The 15,718-nt window shown below is 42.3% G+C and overlaps 1 protein-coding gene across 7 annotated transcripts; it reads right to left on the minus strand.

The window, feature by feature from the left end:
- Positions 1-4,359: 4,359 nt before the first annotated feature.
- Positions 4,360-14,838, minus strand: SPX (spexin hormone). Of its 7 annotated transcripts, none has more exons than XM_065921863.1 (7): positions 14,709-14,838; positions 14,233-14,313; positions 13,964-14,021; positions 13,428-13,490; positions 10,726-10,809; positions 9,214-9,434; positions 4,360-5,838 (listed from the first exon to the last, which is right to left on the minus strand). In XM_065921863.1, the coding sequence occupies exons 1-7, from the start codon at positions 14,712-14,714 to the stop codon at positions 5,830-5,832; spliced, it is 522 nt and encodes a 173-aa protein (XP_065777935.1). In that variant the 5' UTR covers positions 14,715-14,838; the 3' UTR covers positions 4,360-5,829. The 7 variants fall into 7 exon arrangements, with proteins under 7 accessions (XP_065777935.1, XP_065777926.1, XP_065777944.1 ...); XM_065921854.1 differs by having other exon boundaries at positions 9,187-9,434; XM_065921872.1 differs by lacking the exon at positions 13,428-13,490 and having other exon boundaries at positions 9,187-9,434.
- Positions 14,839-15,718: the final 880 nt, after the last annotated feature.

The following is a 15,718-nucleotide window of genomic DNA, read 5'->3' on the forward strand; positions in this document are numbered from 1 at the left end:
ATTTTTAAAGAAGGAAAAGAAACAACGACAGTGTATCAGATCATGCAGTTCAGTTCAGTTGCTCAGTCATGTCCAAGTCTTTGCGATCTCATGGACTGCAGCACACCAGGCTTCCCTGTCCATCACCAACTCCCAGAGTTTACTCAAGCTCATGTCCATCGAGTCAGTGATGCCATCCAACCATTTCATCCTCTATTGACCCCTTTTCCTCCTGCCTTCAGTCTTTCCCGCATTAGGGTCTTTTCCAATGAGTCAGCTCTTCGCATCAGGTGGCCAAAGTATTGGAGTTTCAGCTTCAGCATCAGTCCTTCCAAGGAACATTCAGGACTGATTTCCTTTAGGATGGATTGGTTGAATCTCCTTGCAGTCCAAGGGACCCTCAAGAGTCTTCTCCAACACCACAGTTCAAAAGAATCAATTCTTCAGTGCTCAGCTTTCTTTATAGTCCAACTCTCACATCCATACATGACTACTGAAAAAACCATAGCCTTGACTAGACGGACCTTTGTTGGTAAAGTAATGTCTCTGCTTTTTAATATGCTGTCTAGGTTGGTCATAACTTTTCTTCCAAGGAGCAAGCATCTTTTAATTTCATGGCTGCAGTCACCATTGGCAGTGATTTTGGAGCCCCAAAATATAAAGTCTGTTACTGTTTCCATTGTTTCCCCATCCATTTGCCATGAAGTGATGGGACCAAGATGCCATGACCTTAGTTTTCTGAAAGTTGAACTTTAAGCCAAGTTCTTCACTCCCCTCTTTCACTTTCATCAAGAGGCTCTTTAGTTCTTCACTTTCTGCCATAAGGGTGGAGTTATCTGCGTATCTGAAGTTATTGATATTTCTCCCAGCAATCTTGATTCCAGCTTGTGCTTCATCCAACCCAGCATTTCGCATGATGTACTCTGCATATAAATTTATAAGTTAAAAGAAGAACTTCCAGATGCTCAAGCTGGATTTAGAAAAGGCAGAGGAAGCAGAGATCAAATTGTCAACATCCGTTGGATCATAAAAAAAGCAAGAGTTCCAGAGAAACATCTACTTCTGCTTTAATGACTATGCCAAAGCCTTTGACTGTGTGGATTACAACAGACTGTGGAAAATTCTCAAAGAGATGGGAATATCAAACATCTGACCTGCCTCCTGAGATATCTGTATGCAGGTCAAGAAGAAACAGTTAGAACTGGACATGGAACAACAGACTGGTTCCAAATAGGCAAAGGAGTACGTCAAGGCTGTAGATTGTCACCCTGCTTATTTAACTTATATGCAGAGTGCATCATGAGAAATGCTGGGCTGGAGGAAGCACAAGCTGGAATCAGATCATGAAAGACTAGTGGAAACTGAATTCTAGCTCTTCTATTGTCAACATCTCAGACCAAAATGGAAGATCATGGCTAACTCCCTCACTTAGAGGTTTGTGGGGAAGGAAAAAAAGGTACCTAAAGCCTACTTCTTAAAAAATGCCCAATGGCTTCCAACTAACCCAGCATCTGCAGAGCAGTTTGGAAAGCTCTGCAGAGGAAATTAGAAAAGCAAAATATGAAATAGATTTGTATTACAATTCAAACACCCATTTGCTGAAGCACCAGAAAGATCTCATGATAAAAATGGGTTTCACTCTTGCAATAACTATGAAAATATATCCCTAGTAAAGTGATGTGCTGTTGTGATGTGTGTATTCAAGTGATCCTCTTGATTGGTAAATGGTGAAAGCATGAACTCTATAGAAGCTATAACTTCTTAATACTTTAAGAAGTATTACTTCTTAAATACTTAAAATACTTAAATACTTAAGTATTTAATACTTAAGTATACTTAAATACTTAAAACTTTAAAATTCAAGTTTTTTTTTTTAAATGAAAGAATAGTTTTCTGATTAGAAATGAGTGCAAATGGTGCAGGTCATGGGGAAAGACTGGTTTGCAAACACTTGGCTCCCAGTGGCATGTGTAGGAATCAATTTCTACCCTGCATTTGGTCCTCTCTTCAGACAGCTGCTGCCATCTGACGCCAACCCTTTGCTCTAGGCACTTAGTTGTCATTTCCCCAAAACTGACAAATCTTGTGTTTAGTTGTTTTTTCCCCAAGACTGACAAAGTTCAGTGTTTGGCTGTCATCTTCCCAAGTTTGACAAAGCTCAGTGAGGAACAACCAATGGGATCATTAGATGACTCTGTGCCTATCGTAGTGCCTTATACACAATTTTAATGAAAGAAACAGAGGTAAGAAAATTGATGCTCTTAAAAAATGTATGTATAAAAAAGGAAAAAATAAAGAATGTATGGGATTTCCCTGGTGGTCCAGTTGTGAAGACTCCACGCTTCCAATGCAGGGGGTGTGGGTTCAATCCCTGGTTAGGGAACAAAATTCCCACATGCCATGGATCGAGGTCAAAAAAAGAAAGAAAAAACATGTATGTATCCATAAACTGGAGGTCAGGAACTATAGAAAACTGTGTGCTTGGCCAGCTGACAGCAAGACTTTTTTTAATGTATTGTATGACCCTTCCTTCTATGGCTGGAGAAGCAAATGGCAACTCACTCCAGTATTCTTGCCTGGAAATCCCATGGTCGGAGGGGCCTGGTAGGCCACAGCCCATGGGGTCGCAGAGTCGGACACGACTGAGCGACTTTGCCTTGCTTTGCTTTCCTTCAATGGTAGGAAGAAGGGTGAATAGAGCTGGCTTTACATATACAGATGGGAATATAAAATATTACAAGTGCTATTCAAATAGCTTTTCAGGAGGTCTCAGAAGAGGGATTGGTTAAGTGCATACTTGAAGATATTCAAAGAGACATCTTATGGGGAGACTAAATTTCTCCAAAGTAATGTGGGAGACACAGTTGCCCATTTCACATTACGGTTTTAAGGATGAAGTCAAATTAGACATGAACATTTCCTTAAGGAATTTATAGTCCAGTAAGAGGAAACCAGCAAGTTGCATTCCCAATTGCCCTTTCTCCTGAGGCCAAGGTAAAAATAATGTAACTCAGGTTTGGTGGGATATAGACTTTTATTTCTCATCAGCAGGTAAAGAAGAAATGCTACTTGGAGGTAACCTGTTAGGACCTATCTCCTTCTCTCCTTGTTTAGGATCACCATGGTGATGTGGGACTTGGGGGAGAGATGGCATCCACTGGGGAAGCCCAGGGAAACAGCGGATAATTGCGATCCCACTTGCAGGCCACGTAGCCACAGGGGAAGAAGGATATAGAGCAAAGAGGGCGAGAGCAACTGGAGAGTATGAAAGTGGCTGCAAGGCCAATCCAAAAGTGGGGTATTTTAGGACGTAGATATGGATAGGAGGCAAACATTTCCCAGTTTTAAAGTACAGACCATACAAACCTATTTGGAGGGCAGAAATAGAGACGCAGACGTAGAGAATGGACTTGTGGACATGAGGGGCAGGGGGAAGGGAGGGTGGAATGAATTGAGAGGTGGGATGAGTTACTCAAAGGGAGGTGGGATGAACTGAGAGAGTAGCACTCACGTGCACATTACCATGTGCAAAGCAGATAGCTAGTGTGAAGTTGCTATATGATGACCTAGAGGTGTGGGATGGGGGGTGGTGGGAGGGAGACTGAAGAGGAGGGATATATGGATATATATACACATATATATATAGCGGATTCACTTTGTTGTAGAGCAGAAACTAACACAAATTATAAAGCAACTATGCATGCATGCGTGCTAAGTCGCTTCAGTTGTGTCCAACTCTTTGTAACCATATGAACTGTAACCTTCTAGGCTCCTTGGTCCATGGGATTCTCCAGGCAAGAATGCTGAAGTGTGTTGCCATATCCTTCTCCAGGGATAAAGCAACTATACTCAAATGTTTAAAAAAGTGAAGCAGAAGGTTGAATAATTCTGAAAAATTATAAATAAAATACAAGTCATACAATGAAAAATTTTGACCACTGATCACTTGATTCATTTCAGTTTTGAAAAGGCAGCAATAAAGAGAATTGCAAAGACATTCCAGGAGAGATAGAAGGTTAGAGCAAACCAGGCATAGGGGTCTTTATGCAACTACTGTTAATGAACACATCGTTATAGCAGAAGAATGTTCGAGAAATTAAAATACTTCTAATATTGGAGCTGATAATATTTTAACAACTGTTGGCCATTTAGACAGCTTATAAAAGCTCTGTTTTAGTGGGAAATGCTTGAGATTGTTCTAGGTGGAAGAATTACTTTGTTAGATAGACTTTAAATGTATTCTGCAAATAGACATAGTATTTAAGTAGTTCAAATGTGCAAATCTATGTCAGGTGAGTAAATAATTCTCAATAGACTAGACATTTATACTATCTAGAAAATCCATTTTAAAATCAAATAATAATTAATGACAGGCGTCTATTATAATGCCACAAAGAATTTTTTAATGCTAGCATATTAAGTTTTTGGCAGAGATCTGTGTTACATTAACTTGAAAATAGTTTCATTATTCAATTATAAAGTGAGATACAGACACATCTTACATATAGGCTTTTGTTTACGTAATACAATAAAACTGTAATTCCAAGTTACAGAGATATTCATATAATGATATTCTTTACCTACTAATAGCTTATGTACTGATGATAATAAGAATTGACAATGCTTTCCACTTATGACAATTATCAGTAACAACTTTCAATTAATTAAGTCAGAAATAATTAACATGCTGGTCATATTGTAATTCCAAATAAATATACTATATGCTTGCTGTAGGTAGTGCATATTTTATTTTTCAGACAGTACTGAAAAACTGTCGACTTTATAGTTGACTTTAAAACCTGAATAAACGAGGCATAGTATCATGCACTTACATTCTCAGGGTGTCTTTATGTTATGTTTTAATGCAAATAAAGTCTAGTGCGTGCTTAATCTCTCAGTCATGTCTGACTCTTTGCAATCCTGTGAACTGCAGCCTGCCAAGCTCCTCTGTCCTTGAGATTTCTCAGGCAAGAACACTGGAGTGGGTTGTTATTTCCTCCTCCAGGGGCAAATAAAGCCTCAAGTTCTAGACAGTTAGAGTAAGCAATCCTTGAATCTGCTTAGCCAAGGAAAATGGCTCTAAAAAAAATGATTCATTTCTTTTGTACAATATATCCAGGAGTGGAGTGTGTTTCCATCTTATTTTCCAGTAATTTTTAGATCCTTGTTTCTAAACTGAATTCAAGGAAATCCCCAGAGAGCACAGGGGAAGCACCCCGCTGTAGAACCTTCCACTGACTCCTGCCTCACCAAGGGTCCCCATCCTCAGCAACTGCAGTGTCCTGACTGATCACAGGGCTTCTTCCCAGTCATCCCCCCTGACAACTCACCTCTCCTGGATACTAACAATCACATTTCACTCCTTCCCATCCTCCCATGCTTCCCACCTCTCTCTCCTTGGAGGTGAGGAAAGGGGGGGAAAGGAGAGGAGATTCACTGTTGAGTGCTAAGACAATGCAAGTGGGTAATAAAATGGAAAAAAAAAACAAACTAAGAATGATTAAATCAAGATGGGTATTGTAACAAAAAGAAGGAACACTTTAAAGAGTCTTCAACCTAATAACTATAAGTGGGTTAAATTCAAGAGTAAGATACCAGGTGATCTAAACAGGACCTGAGGTCATGGAAGAAAGCAGTGATGTTCTAAGAACGCAGCATCACTTTAGCTTCTGGAAGAATAAAACTGGCTGCACATGATCCTAAGATTACAAATGAAGGAAAAAGGGTCCACAGACTTTATTCACATGGCTCATGTTTTCAACAAGAATAGAATGATAATTGAATGGAATCCGGTATATTGTCACCAGTTTAGCAGACTGTCTTCTAGGAATCTGGTTTGATCCAAGTTTTCTACTCCAGCTGTAAGGGGAAAAAAATACATAACATAAACACATCCTGTTTTTTACAAGAAGAAGACACAAGATGAAGAGACCTTCAGGAAGTAAACATTTGATTCGCCCCCCTTACATTATGTCAACTCATGCCCTCTGCTACAGAATGCCCCCTGATTGGATTCTGATTGATTTTGTTACAAAATTTCCTCCCTCAGCTTGGGACCCATCAGAGAATTCATATCTAACAGGTGGGTCTCCACAGTGAATGAATTTACATGGTGTGTTTGGTAGAAATCCAAAAAGGCCACGTCTTTCTCTAAACATGCCTTGTGTCTAAAATATCCACTAATAGAACCATGCACTCGCATCAAGGTATTGTTTCTATGTGTGCATGCATGCTAAGTTGCTTTAGTCATGTCTGACTCTGTGCGACCCTATGGACTGTAGCCTGCCAGGCTCCTCTGTCCATGGGATTCTCCAGGCAAGAATACTGGAGTTGGTTGCCATGACTTCCTCCAGGGGATCTTCTGATCCAGGGATCAAACCCGAGTTTCTTACATCTCCTGCACTGGCTGGCAGATTCTTTACCACTAGCACCACCTGGTGCTATATTTCCCACTGTTTCTATATTTCCTGTTAAAATGCACTTTGGTTAGGAAAGATGCCAAAGGAACACATATTCTCTTATTAGCTGAACTAGAGGCCTGGGGTGGAAGGAAGACAAAAAGAAGGGACACTTGTTAGCTGGATGGGATTGCAAAACTTCAGAGCAGGAGGAATCACCTCTTGTGTGGGAATAGTAGACTGAGAGGACACTAGATTCCTAGAATTAAAACTGGGTCTAAGGGCTGAAACTGACAATGGGGAAGGGAGAGGAAGTCACCAGAGGCAAAATTTCACTGTTCGTTTTGTCTAAGGTCACCTATAGAGAAAACCACTTTCCCCTAGTTAGTTACATTATAGTTGGAATATCTGAGTTAGTTTAACCTGGATTGTTACCAAACTTCAAAGTACTGCAGAAAATCAGATGCTCTATTTATTCTTTAAATTAAAACATTAAAAAATTTATTATAGTGTTAGTTTCTTCTGTAGAGCAAAGTGAATCAGTTACACATACACATGTATCTACTTCTTTTCCCACATAGGTCATTACAGAGTATTGAGTAGAGTTCTCTGTGCTACACAGTAGGTCCTTATTAGTGATCTGTTTTATATAGGGCAGTGTGTATTTAAAGGAAAGGAAAAAAAAAAGCCAAGAAAGGAATCATCCCTGTATATCCTCCATTGAAACAATAATCCACTACTTAAAATAAGGGCTTCCCTTCTGGCTCAGCTGGTAAAGAATTCACCTGCAATGTGGGAGACTTGGGTTTGATCCCTGGGTTGGGAAGATCCCCTGGAAAAGGGAAAGGCTATCCACTCCAGTATTCTGGCCTGAAGAATTTCCATGAGGTCACAAAGAGTCAGTTCAAATCATATCTAGGGACTTCAGAACAAAAATATAAAGGTGAACACTGATTAATCTATCATGTAAGAATACAAAATTTCCCATCAATTTAGACTAATAAAATTTTGTTTTCTAATTTCATCATCAGAGACAAGCCACTTCAGAAACTTAAAGACCTAAAAATTTGAATTTATTTTTCCAAAAGACTTGAAATGGAGACCTAGAGTCAAATCCTCCTGTAGTTTCTAATGAAGATCCTTCTTCTCCTCTTTATTTTTTAAAAAATATTTATTTATTTGGCTGTGCTAGGTCTGAGTTGTGGCATGTGGGACCTAGTTCCTGACCAGAGGCCTCCTGCCTTGGGAGCTCAAAGTCTCAGACACTGGACTGTCAGGGAAGTTTCCCTTCTCTTTCTCTTTAAAACAAGCTCTCCTTTCTCCCTTCCAGCTCACTTTCCTTTCTGGCTCTGCAAATCTTCCCAGCAATGAAATCTAAGACTTCACGATCCACTCATCTCAACTTGTGCTGTCCTCCTACTGACTTCAAAACTCAGTAAGAATGCCAAATGTTGGATGCAGCATCCTCTACCCATGACTCAACTATTTCTCACCTTTTCATTGCAAGAATTCTGAAGGCCATGCCAGCAAGCGTCCACTTTCTCTTACCTCTGCAGTCTAATTTCCTTTCCCAAATTCCCTCCAAACAAGGTTTCAGAATGGGCACAGCAGCAGTAAATCACACCACTGGGCAGGGCGAGGGAAAGATTTGTGAACCGCAATTTATTTTATTATTATTTAATTGAAAAAAATTTAAATTGGAGGATAACTGCTTACAGTGGTGTGTTAGTTTCTGCTGTACAGTGTGAATCAGCTATAAGTATACATATATCCCCTCCCTCTTGAGTCTCCCTCCCACACCCCCACCCCACTCCTCTTTAAAGACCCTTCCTACCCAACACAATCTTCCTCCTCCTCTGATTTCTGTACTCTTACTAAGCATTCTGCTATATTTGATACAGTTCCCTGTGCTATACAGTAGGACCTGGTCGCTTATCCATTCTGTTTTATGCTTTTAGCAAATAGTTACCCTGTGTTGTCTGCTCTCCTTGTGGTATGCCTCAGCATTGAGCCTCTATCCCCACTGACTTCATGACTCTACTCCTGAATGACTGCCCTAGTTTCTCATTGACTCCCCTCTCCAGCCGTCCTCTTATCACCATCCACTTGAGAGATGGCAAGAGTTACAGATTCCCACAGCTCTGAGTTAAACTCCCCATATCACTTCCTACTAACTGCATGGCCTTAGGAAAGGATATACACTCCAGAAAGTTCAGTTTTCTGAGCTACAAGGATGACATTAACATCTGACACCCAGTAGATGTTCTCATATTGTAGCTCTTGTTCCTGCTCTGATGGTTACCCTATGAGCCATAACCAGTTACATCTTCTTTACAATGTTCCCTCTCTGCTAAAAATCCATAGACCACGTGATTAATTCTCAGATGAAGAATCAGCTACCTCCTGTTTATCAGCTCAGTTCAAGTATGTTCCTGCCTCCCGAGAGTGGGCAAGCTACTCAATCTTTCTGTGCTTCTATTTCCTCATCTGTAAAGTATGGATGATAAAAGTGGATAATCCTAGGAGGTAATTCACTTATTATGGATGAATGAATTATTAATAAATGTACTGGGCTTCCCAGGTGGTGCTAGTGGTAAAGAATCTGCCTGCCAATGCAGGAGATGCTGTCTTAACCACTGGACCACCAGGCAGTCCTTCTCATTTTTGCTTTTTTGCCTAACCTGCTTTTTTCTCTATCTGCCACAGTGCCTGGCACCTAGCAGACATCAATGCAGATTTGCTGAATTAAGTAGTATCATCTCCTCCATGCAACCAAGTCAACCCCCACTTAGCTCTGAGTTCAAAAAACCTCTTTATCCCCGTCTCTTCCATTTACTTCTTGTAGGGTTGTTTTTGTTTTGTTTTTCCACAACAAAGCTGTAAGTCTGAAGCCAGAAAGAACCTTCCGCTCTCTTCCTTTCCCAGACATCGCCCATCCAATACCAGGCTGTGAGCACAGGGTTTTCTTCATCAGCACGAGCATCAGAGCAGCAGGCCAGCAGTTTGTGCTTGGACCACCAGAGAGCTTTCCAGGTGGCTCAGGGGTAAAGAATCCACCTGCCAATTCAGGAGATGCCGGTTTGATCCCTCAGTCAGGAAGATCCCTGCGAGGGGGAAACGGCAACCCACTCTAGTATTCTTGCCTGGGAAATCCCATGGACAGAGGAGTCTGGTTGGCTACAGTCCATGGGGTCGCCGAGAGTCAGGCACGAGTGAGCACACACTACTCACTGTATTTTTTTATACATTTTATCATGTAAATCATATCATAAATATGGCATCATTACAGTTTTTGAGAGCAAAATGTCTAGGTCTATTTATTATGCTTTGATGACCTCTATTGTTAATACTAATACAAAATTACATACTTTGTTTCATTTGGCTCTTAGAGCAACCCTGCCCATGGATGTCATTATTCCATTTTACAATAATGACACTAAGGCCACCCAGATAGGAAAACACTCAGGCCAGGATCTGAACCCAGTCCTGTTATATTCCAAAGTCCAGGCTAATGTGTTACAAGATGCCTTAATGCAAACAGTGGTTTTAATGCCACATGGACAGAGAATCTCTATTTGAAGATCACACCTAATCCTGGCACGCAAGAAGCTGTATGTGTGCATGCTCAGTTGCTCAGTCATGTCCGACTCTCTGTGACGCCGCGGACCATAGCCCACCAGGTTCCTCTGTCCATGGGGGTTTTCAGGAAAGAATACTGGAGTGGGCTGCCATTTTCCTCTTACAGGGGATCTTCCCAACCCAGAGATCAAACCTGAGTCTCCTTGTGTCTCCTGCACTGCAGACAGATTCTTTACCCACTGAGCCATTGGGAAAATCCAAGAAGTAGAATAGTGAAACACAAATCACACAGGTTTAGCATTTAGCATCAGAACTAGCCCATATCTCTTAGGGTGAACCATAAGAAACTGCCCTGTTTGTAAGTTAAAAATGAATGATTTTCAGCTATTTCATTTGCTTCAAATTTTAATAGCAAGTAACTGGATTTGTGATTACTTGGCCTCAGTTTTTTCAAATATAAAATAATGAAGTTGGAGTCTCTAGGATTCTAAGAAAAATAAAAGCTCCAAAAGGCTATGGATTATGAAATTAACATGAAATCCCACCATCTCATCAAGGAAATGTTTCTACATTCTTGGGACTCACTATAATGAGAAATATGGTAGTCTGTAAATAATAAACATTTCTGTTAATTTCTGATGGCCTGGGCAACTGTTAATTATTTTTTAAAATCTAAATAAATAAAAGCAACTTTGTTGCACCCAACACAGCACTCAAAGCACTCAAAGCTTCTCTGTCCTGCAGTTAAAAGAGTTTACTATGCTTGTACCTTCTTGTGGTTTCTGCAAAAAAGCCAATAGTACAGCTGCTGCCTCTGGAAGAGTTAGTCGTTGGGAATTTGGGCTTCGTCTTTCTGGAGAAATGAAAAAACATATACAGGTTCTATTAGCACTTAAACATTCATATAAGTAAGTAACTGTTAGTTGCTCAGTCGTGTCCAACTCCACAACCTCATGGAGCCCACCAGGCTCCTCTGTCCATGGGATTCCCCAGGCAAGAATACTGGAGTGGGTTGCCATTTCCTTCTCCAGGGCATCTTCCCCACCATCTGTCACCAGGGAATCCTAAATATTCACATAGGGAAGTCTTATTCTACTATGCTATAATGCTAGAAAAATCTCTGTGAAATAGCTTTTTGATTGCTCAGCAAAGAGCCCCTTGCACAGACTGATTTTTAAAAGCTGAAACATTTCACACTTTCCTTGGACATTACTTACAATTGGTTATATTGTGTATGACGGGGAATGGAAGAGAATTTAAACTATATATACTACAGCAAATTTCACTAAAGCAAGGAGGATTAAGATAAAGAGCCCAGGAGGAATTTTCCCCCTCAGAGGTTAAAATGGGATGCTTGAGTGGAAAAGTTTAGACGGGACTCTGCCTGGAGTCTGATCCCTGGGTCAGGAAGATCCCAGGAGGAGGAAATGGCAACTCACTCCAGTGTTTTTGCCTGGAGAATTCCATGGACAGAGGAGCCTGGGGGGGTTGCAAGAGTCAAACACGACTGAACGACACACACACGCACACACACACACACACACACACACACACACACTACCTGGAGTCTAGTTCTTTCTTATTCCTTCCAAAGCAGTTTTCACACACACACACACACACACACACACACACACTGCACACACACACTGCCTGGAGTCTAGTTCTTTCTTATTCCTTCCAAAGCAGTTTTGACACACACACACACACACACACACACACTGCCTGGAGTCTAGTTCTTTCTTATTCCTTCCAAAGCAGTTTCCACACACACACACACACACACACACTGCCTGGAGTCTAGTTCTTTCTTATTCCTTCCAAAGCAGTTTCCACACACACACACACACACACACACTGCCTGGAGTCTAGTTCTTTCTTATTCCTTCCAAAGCAGTTTCCACACACACACACACACACACACTGCCTGGAGTCTAGTTCTTTCTTATTCCTTCCAAAGCAGTTTCCACACACACACACACACACACACTGCCTGGAGTCTAGTTCTTTCTTATTCCTTCCAAAGCAGTTTCCACACACACACACACACACACACTGCCTGGAGTCTAGTTCTTTCTTATTCCTTCCAAAGCAGTTTCCACACACACACACACACACACTGCCTGGAGTCTAGTTCTTTCTTATTCCTTCCAAAGCAGTTTCCACACACACACACACACACACACACTGCCTGGAGTCTAGTTCTTTCTTATTCCTTCCAAAGCAGTTTCCACACACACACACACACACACACACTGCCTGGAGTCTAGTTCTTTCTTATTCCTTCCAAAGCAGTTTCGACACACACACACACACACACACACACACACACACACACACACACACACACACTGCCTGGAGTCTAGTTCTTTCTTATGCCTGGAGTCTAGTTCTTTCTTATTCCTTCCAAAGCAGTTTCGACACACACACACACACACACACACACACACACACACTCTGCCTGGAGTCTAGTTCTTTCTTATTCCTTCCAAAGCAGTTTCGACACACACACACACACACACACACACACACACACACACACACACACACACACACACACACACACACACACACACACACACACACACACACACACACACACACACACACTCTGCCTGGAGTCTAGTTCTTTCTTATTCCTTCCAAAGCAGTTTGAGAAAATAATCTACCTTCTTGGCCACATATAAGGCAATTATTTGACTGAAAGAGAATCTGAAGAATATTCAAAACTGTTTCAAACAAGCTGGTGGAAGACAAACCGTCCTGATTCAACACAAACCATGAATTTTGGTTATCTTCTGAAGTGGGAAAACAAACCTTTACCTCCTACAGTAAATAAGGTGCCGGCGTGAAGAAGGTAAACGAAAATTTGATAAGCACCTACTATGTGCTCAAAACGGTGTTGGGTATTTTTCAAAACGAGTAGACTTGGTAATTTTCAGCAATCCTGAATGCTTATCAAAATGAATGATATTGCTATTTTTTAATTCAACGGCGTGGAAGTTTACCGTGAAAGAGTCTCTGGCTGCATCCTTAAAGGCCCCCCACTTCTTCACTACTTCTGGCTTTGAACCTTTTGATAGTTCTTTTCACTAATAAAATAGAGGCGTTTGAAGTTTTGAGGCAAATCACTATTTTAATAATGACGATGATGATAACATTGGTAACAACAGCGTTTAAAGGAAACCTTGTAAAGACCCTGCGTTAAACGGGAGGCACGTTTCTAGGCGCAGACGCACAGCCCTCACACCCATCCTCTCCGCCCCACCCCGCGCCCGCCACTCCCCCAGTCCCCCGCGGTCTGGAGCGGAACCGCGGCTCCCGCCACCGGATCTCTATCCTTAAGGTCAGCGGGGCCGCGGGGCCGGCTCTCCCTCGGGCGGCCCCGGAGCCCGCCTTCCCGGGGGCGGAGTGCGCCCTCCCGACCCGCGCGGTCTCCTGGCGCCCGCGGCCTCCTGGTTCCCGCGCACTCACCGAGCGGCGGCCGGTCGGAGAGGTCCTTCCTCCGGCTCTGGTCGGAAAGGAAGCGGCGCCCCTCTGCCAAGGCGAGACAAGGGCTCAGCGCCCGCCCGGCCCGGCCGATCGGAGTTGCCGGACCAGGAGCGGGCGAGCCGGGGCGGCGAGGCCGGGCGCTCCCAGCCGGGGCTCCGGGCCCCCGGCGCGGATGGGGGAGGAGACCACCGGGAAAGCCGTCGCCTCCCCCAGCGCGTCGGAGCTGGCGGCGGTCTCGCTCACCAGCCAGGGCGGTGTGCCTGGGAAGCCCCAATCTTCTTTTGAGCGAGAGCCAACTGCCTTCCGGTTTGGGTTAGAGGATTTCTGATTATCCTCCCCACCCCACTCCCCACCCTCGACCTTTCTCCTTGATTAACTGAGACCAGAATGACCTCAATTATTTGGGGGAACGAACTCGATAGGATTCTCTCCCCGCAGGCCCCTTCTGTCCCGCGGATTCAGGCGCCCCGAGGCTCCCCGTTTACCACTGTCGGGAGAGCAAAGTGTTTGGAACATACGTGCACCCTTCAGGTAGAGCATGGCTTGAGGAGTCCAGTTCCTTCTCTCAAAGAGCCTCTGCAACCCAAGAGGAGGAAAGCAGTTAGGGGGGCGTTGCTGCCCAGCCCAGCATCAGACATCAACGAGAAGGGAGGGGACGGAACGAGAGAAAGGGAAGGGAAGGAAGGAGAAGAAAGAAGGAAAAGAAGGGAAGAACTAGAGGGGAGGGAAGAAGGAAGGAAGGACGTACCCAGCGCACAGAGGAGCCCCAGGTTTTGCTTGTGATTACCTGCGGAGCACTGTTGCAATTTCCCATGAAAGAAAACACCAGGAAGAAGGTCAAGGTCATTACCACCAGACTTTTGAATCCCTGCATGAAACGATCAAAGTCATTTCTGTGCCTATAGAATCTTCTACTTTTTTCCTTGGCTCCTGGACAATTACATCCCCCGCCTTTTTTTTTTTTTGCTATGTTTTGTTTGAGCACTCAGAATGTAGGGGAGAGTTCCCCAGTTTATCATTTAGTTAATTTCACAAAGAGATCTTTTTAAAAAATTATTTAGAAATATTTTATTTTAATTATTTAACCCAAACGAGGATGTAAGAGAATAAGTGAATTTTTTTCTTTGTAAAATCAAATGAATCTGATATTTTAAGGGCATAATGTTTGACTCTGAAACACATTAAATATGAAAGAGTTAAAAAAACAACACTATACAGCTTTTATAAAATAGCTAAAAAGTCTCAAATAAAACTTTTTCTTACCTTCATGTTCTGCACCGTTCCAGAAGCTGCGATAACTAGAACTTAGCCTGTGAGTTTTCTAAATCTTTCTGAGAGTGGGGCTTTTAAATCTTAGTGTCAAGGATCCCTCCTGAAGTTGCAGAGTTGGTGTCTGCAGGGACTTCCTGTCAATCTTCAAGATTGAGAGCATCTGATGACTCCTCCAGGGAGATTCAGTTGCAGGAAGTGGAAAAATGATTGATGGGTGAACATCACTTACTGCCCACATCAGCCAGGAGATATTCTGAGTTATATCAGCATCATAACCTTTGGTTTTCTTACTAGCTTTTCAAGGCATTATTGTTATTATTATTAAGGAGAATGTTTAATAACCCCAGGCAGAATCAAAAGTAAATGAACAAAACTTGTCTTAGATAACTAGCTATCAAGCTATCACCAGTGAGTAAAGATGAGTCATTTGGATAGGAATGAAAAGGTTAGGGAATCTCAATGGAATATGACATCAGTCATTCATTTAATTATCAATTCAATTATTTAACAAAATATTTATGGAATGCCTACTGTGTATCAGACATCCCATGGGACACAAACTTGAATCAAAAAGACAAGTTTCTGCTTTGATACTGCTTCTAGTCAGGGGAGAAACACTCCAAACTAGTAAATAAGGTAATTTCAGAATTTTAAAATGCTTTATAAAGGAAAAGTAAGCAAGATAAGGTAATGAGGTGATAAGGTAAGTGGTGGGCTAGTTTAGGGAAGGTAAAAACCAAGAGGGATCTGGAAGGATAACGTGGAGTCAGAATGGGATAAGCTGGCATGGATTTAGTATTGCTGACACTCTAGGCAGAAGAAAAATGCAAAATCTTGGGATGGCAAAGAGCTTGGCTTGTTTGAAGAACAGGAAGGTGATCAACGGAGCAAAGTTGTGTGGGGGGCTTGGAGAGGGGGCTATGAATTGAGGGTGGAGAGGAAAAAATGGGCCAGTTCAAATGGCAATTTGGGAATAAGCAAAAGATGGTGATGGCTTAGAC

The sequence above is a fragment of the Muntiacus reevesi genome, chromosome 1 (assembly GCF_963930625.1).
Source record: "Muntiacus reevesi chromosome 1, mMunRee1.1, whole genome shotgun sequence".
Taxonomy (NCBI): Eukaryota; Metazoa; Chordata; class Mammalia; order Artiodactyla; family Cervidae; genus Muntiacus; species Muntiacus reevesi.

Bases quoted from the DNA above. Each gene is read 5' to 3' on its own strand.
- SPX (XM_065921854.1), bottom strand. The intron at 14,022-14,232 runs GTAATCACAAGC...CTTGGGTTGCAG, and splicing joins ATTGCAACAGTGCTCCGCAG to AGGCTCTTTGAGAGAAGGAA. The intron at 13,491-13,963 runs GTATGTTCCAAA...TCGCCTTGGCAG, and splicing joins GCTCTACCTGAAGGGTGCAC to AGGGGCGCCGCTTCCTTTCC.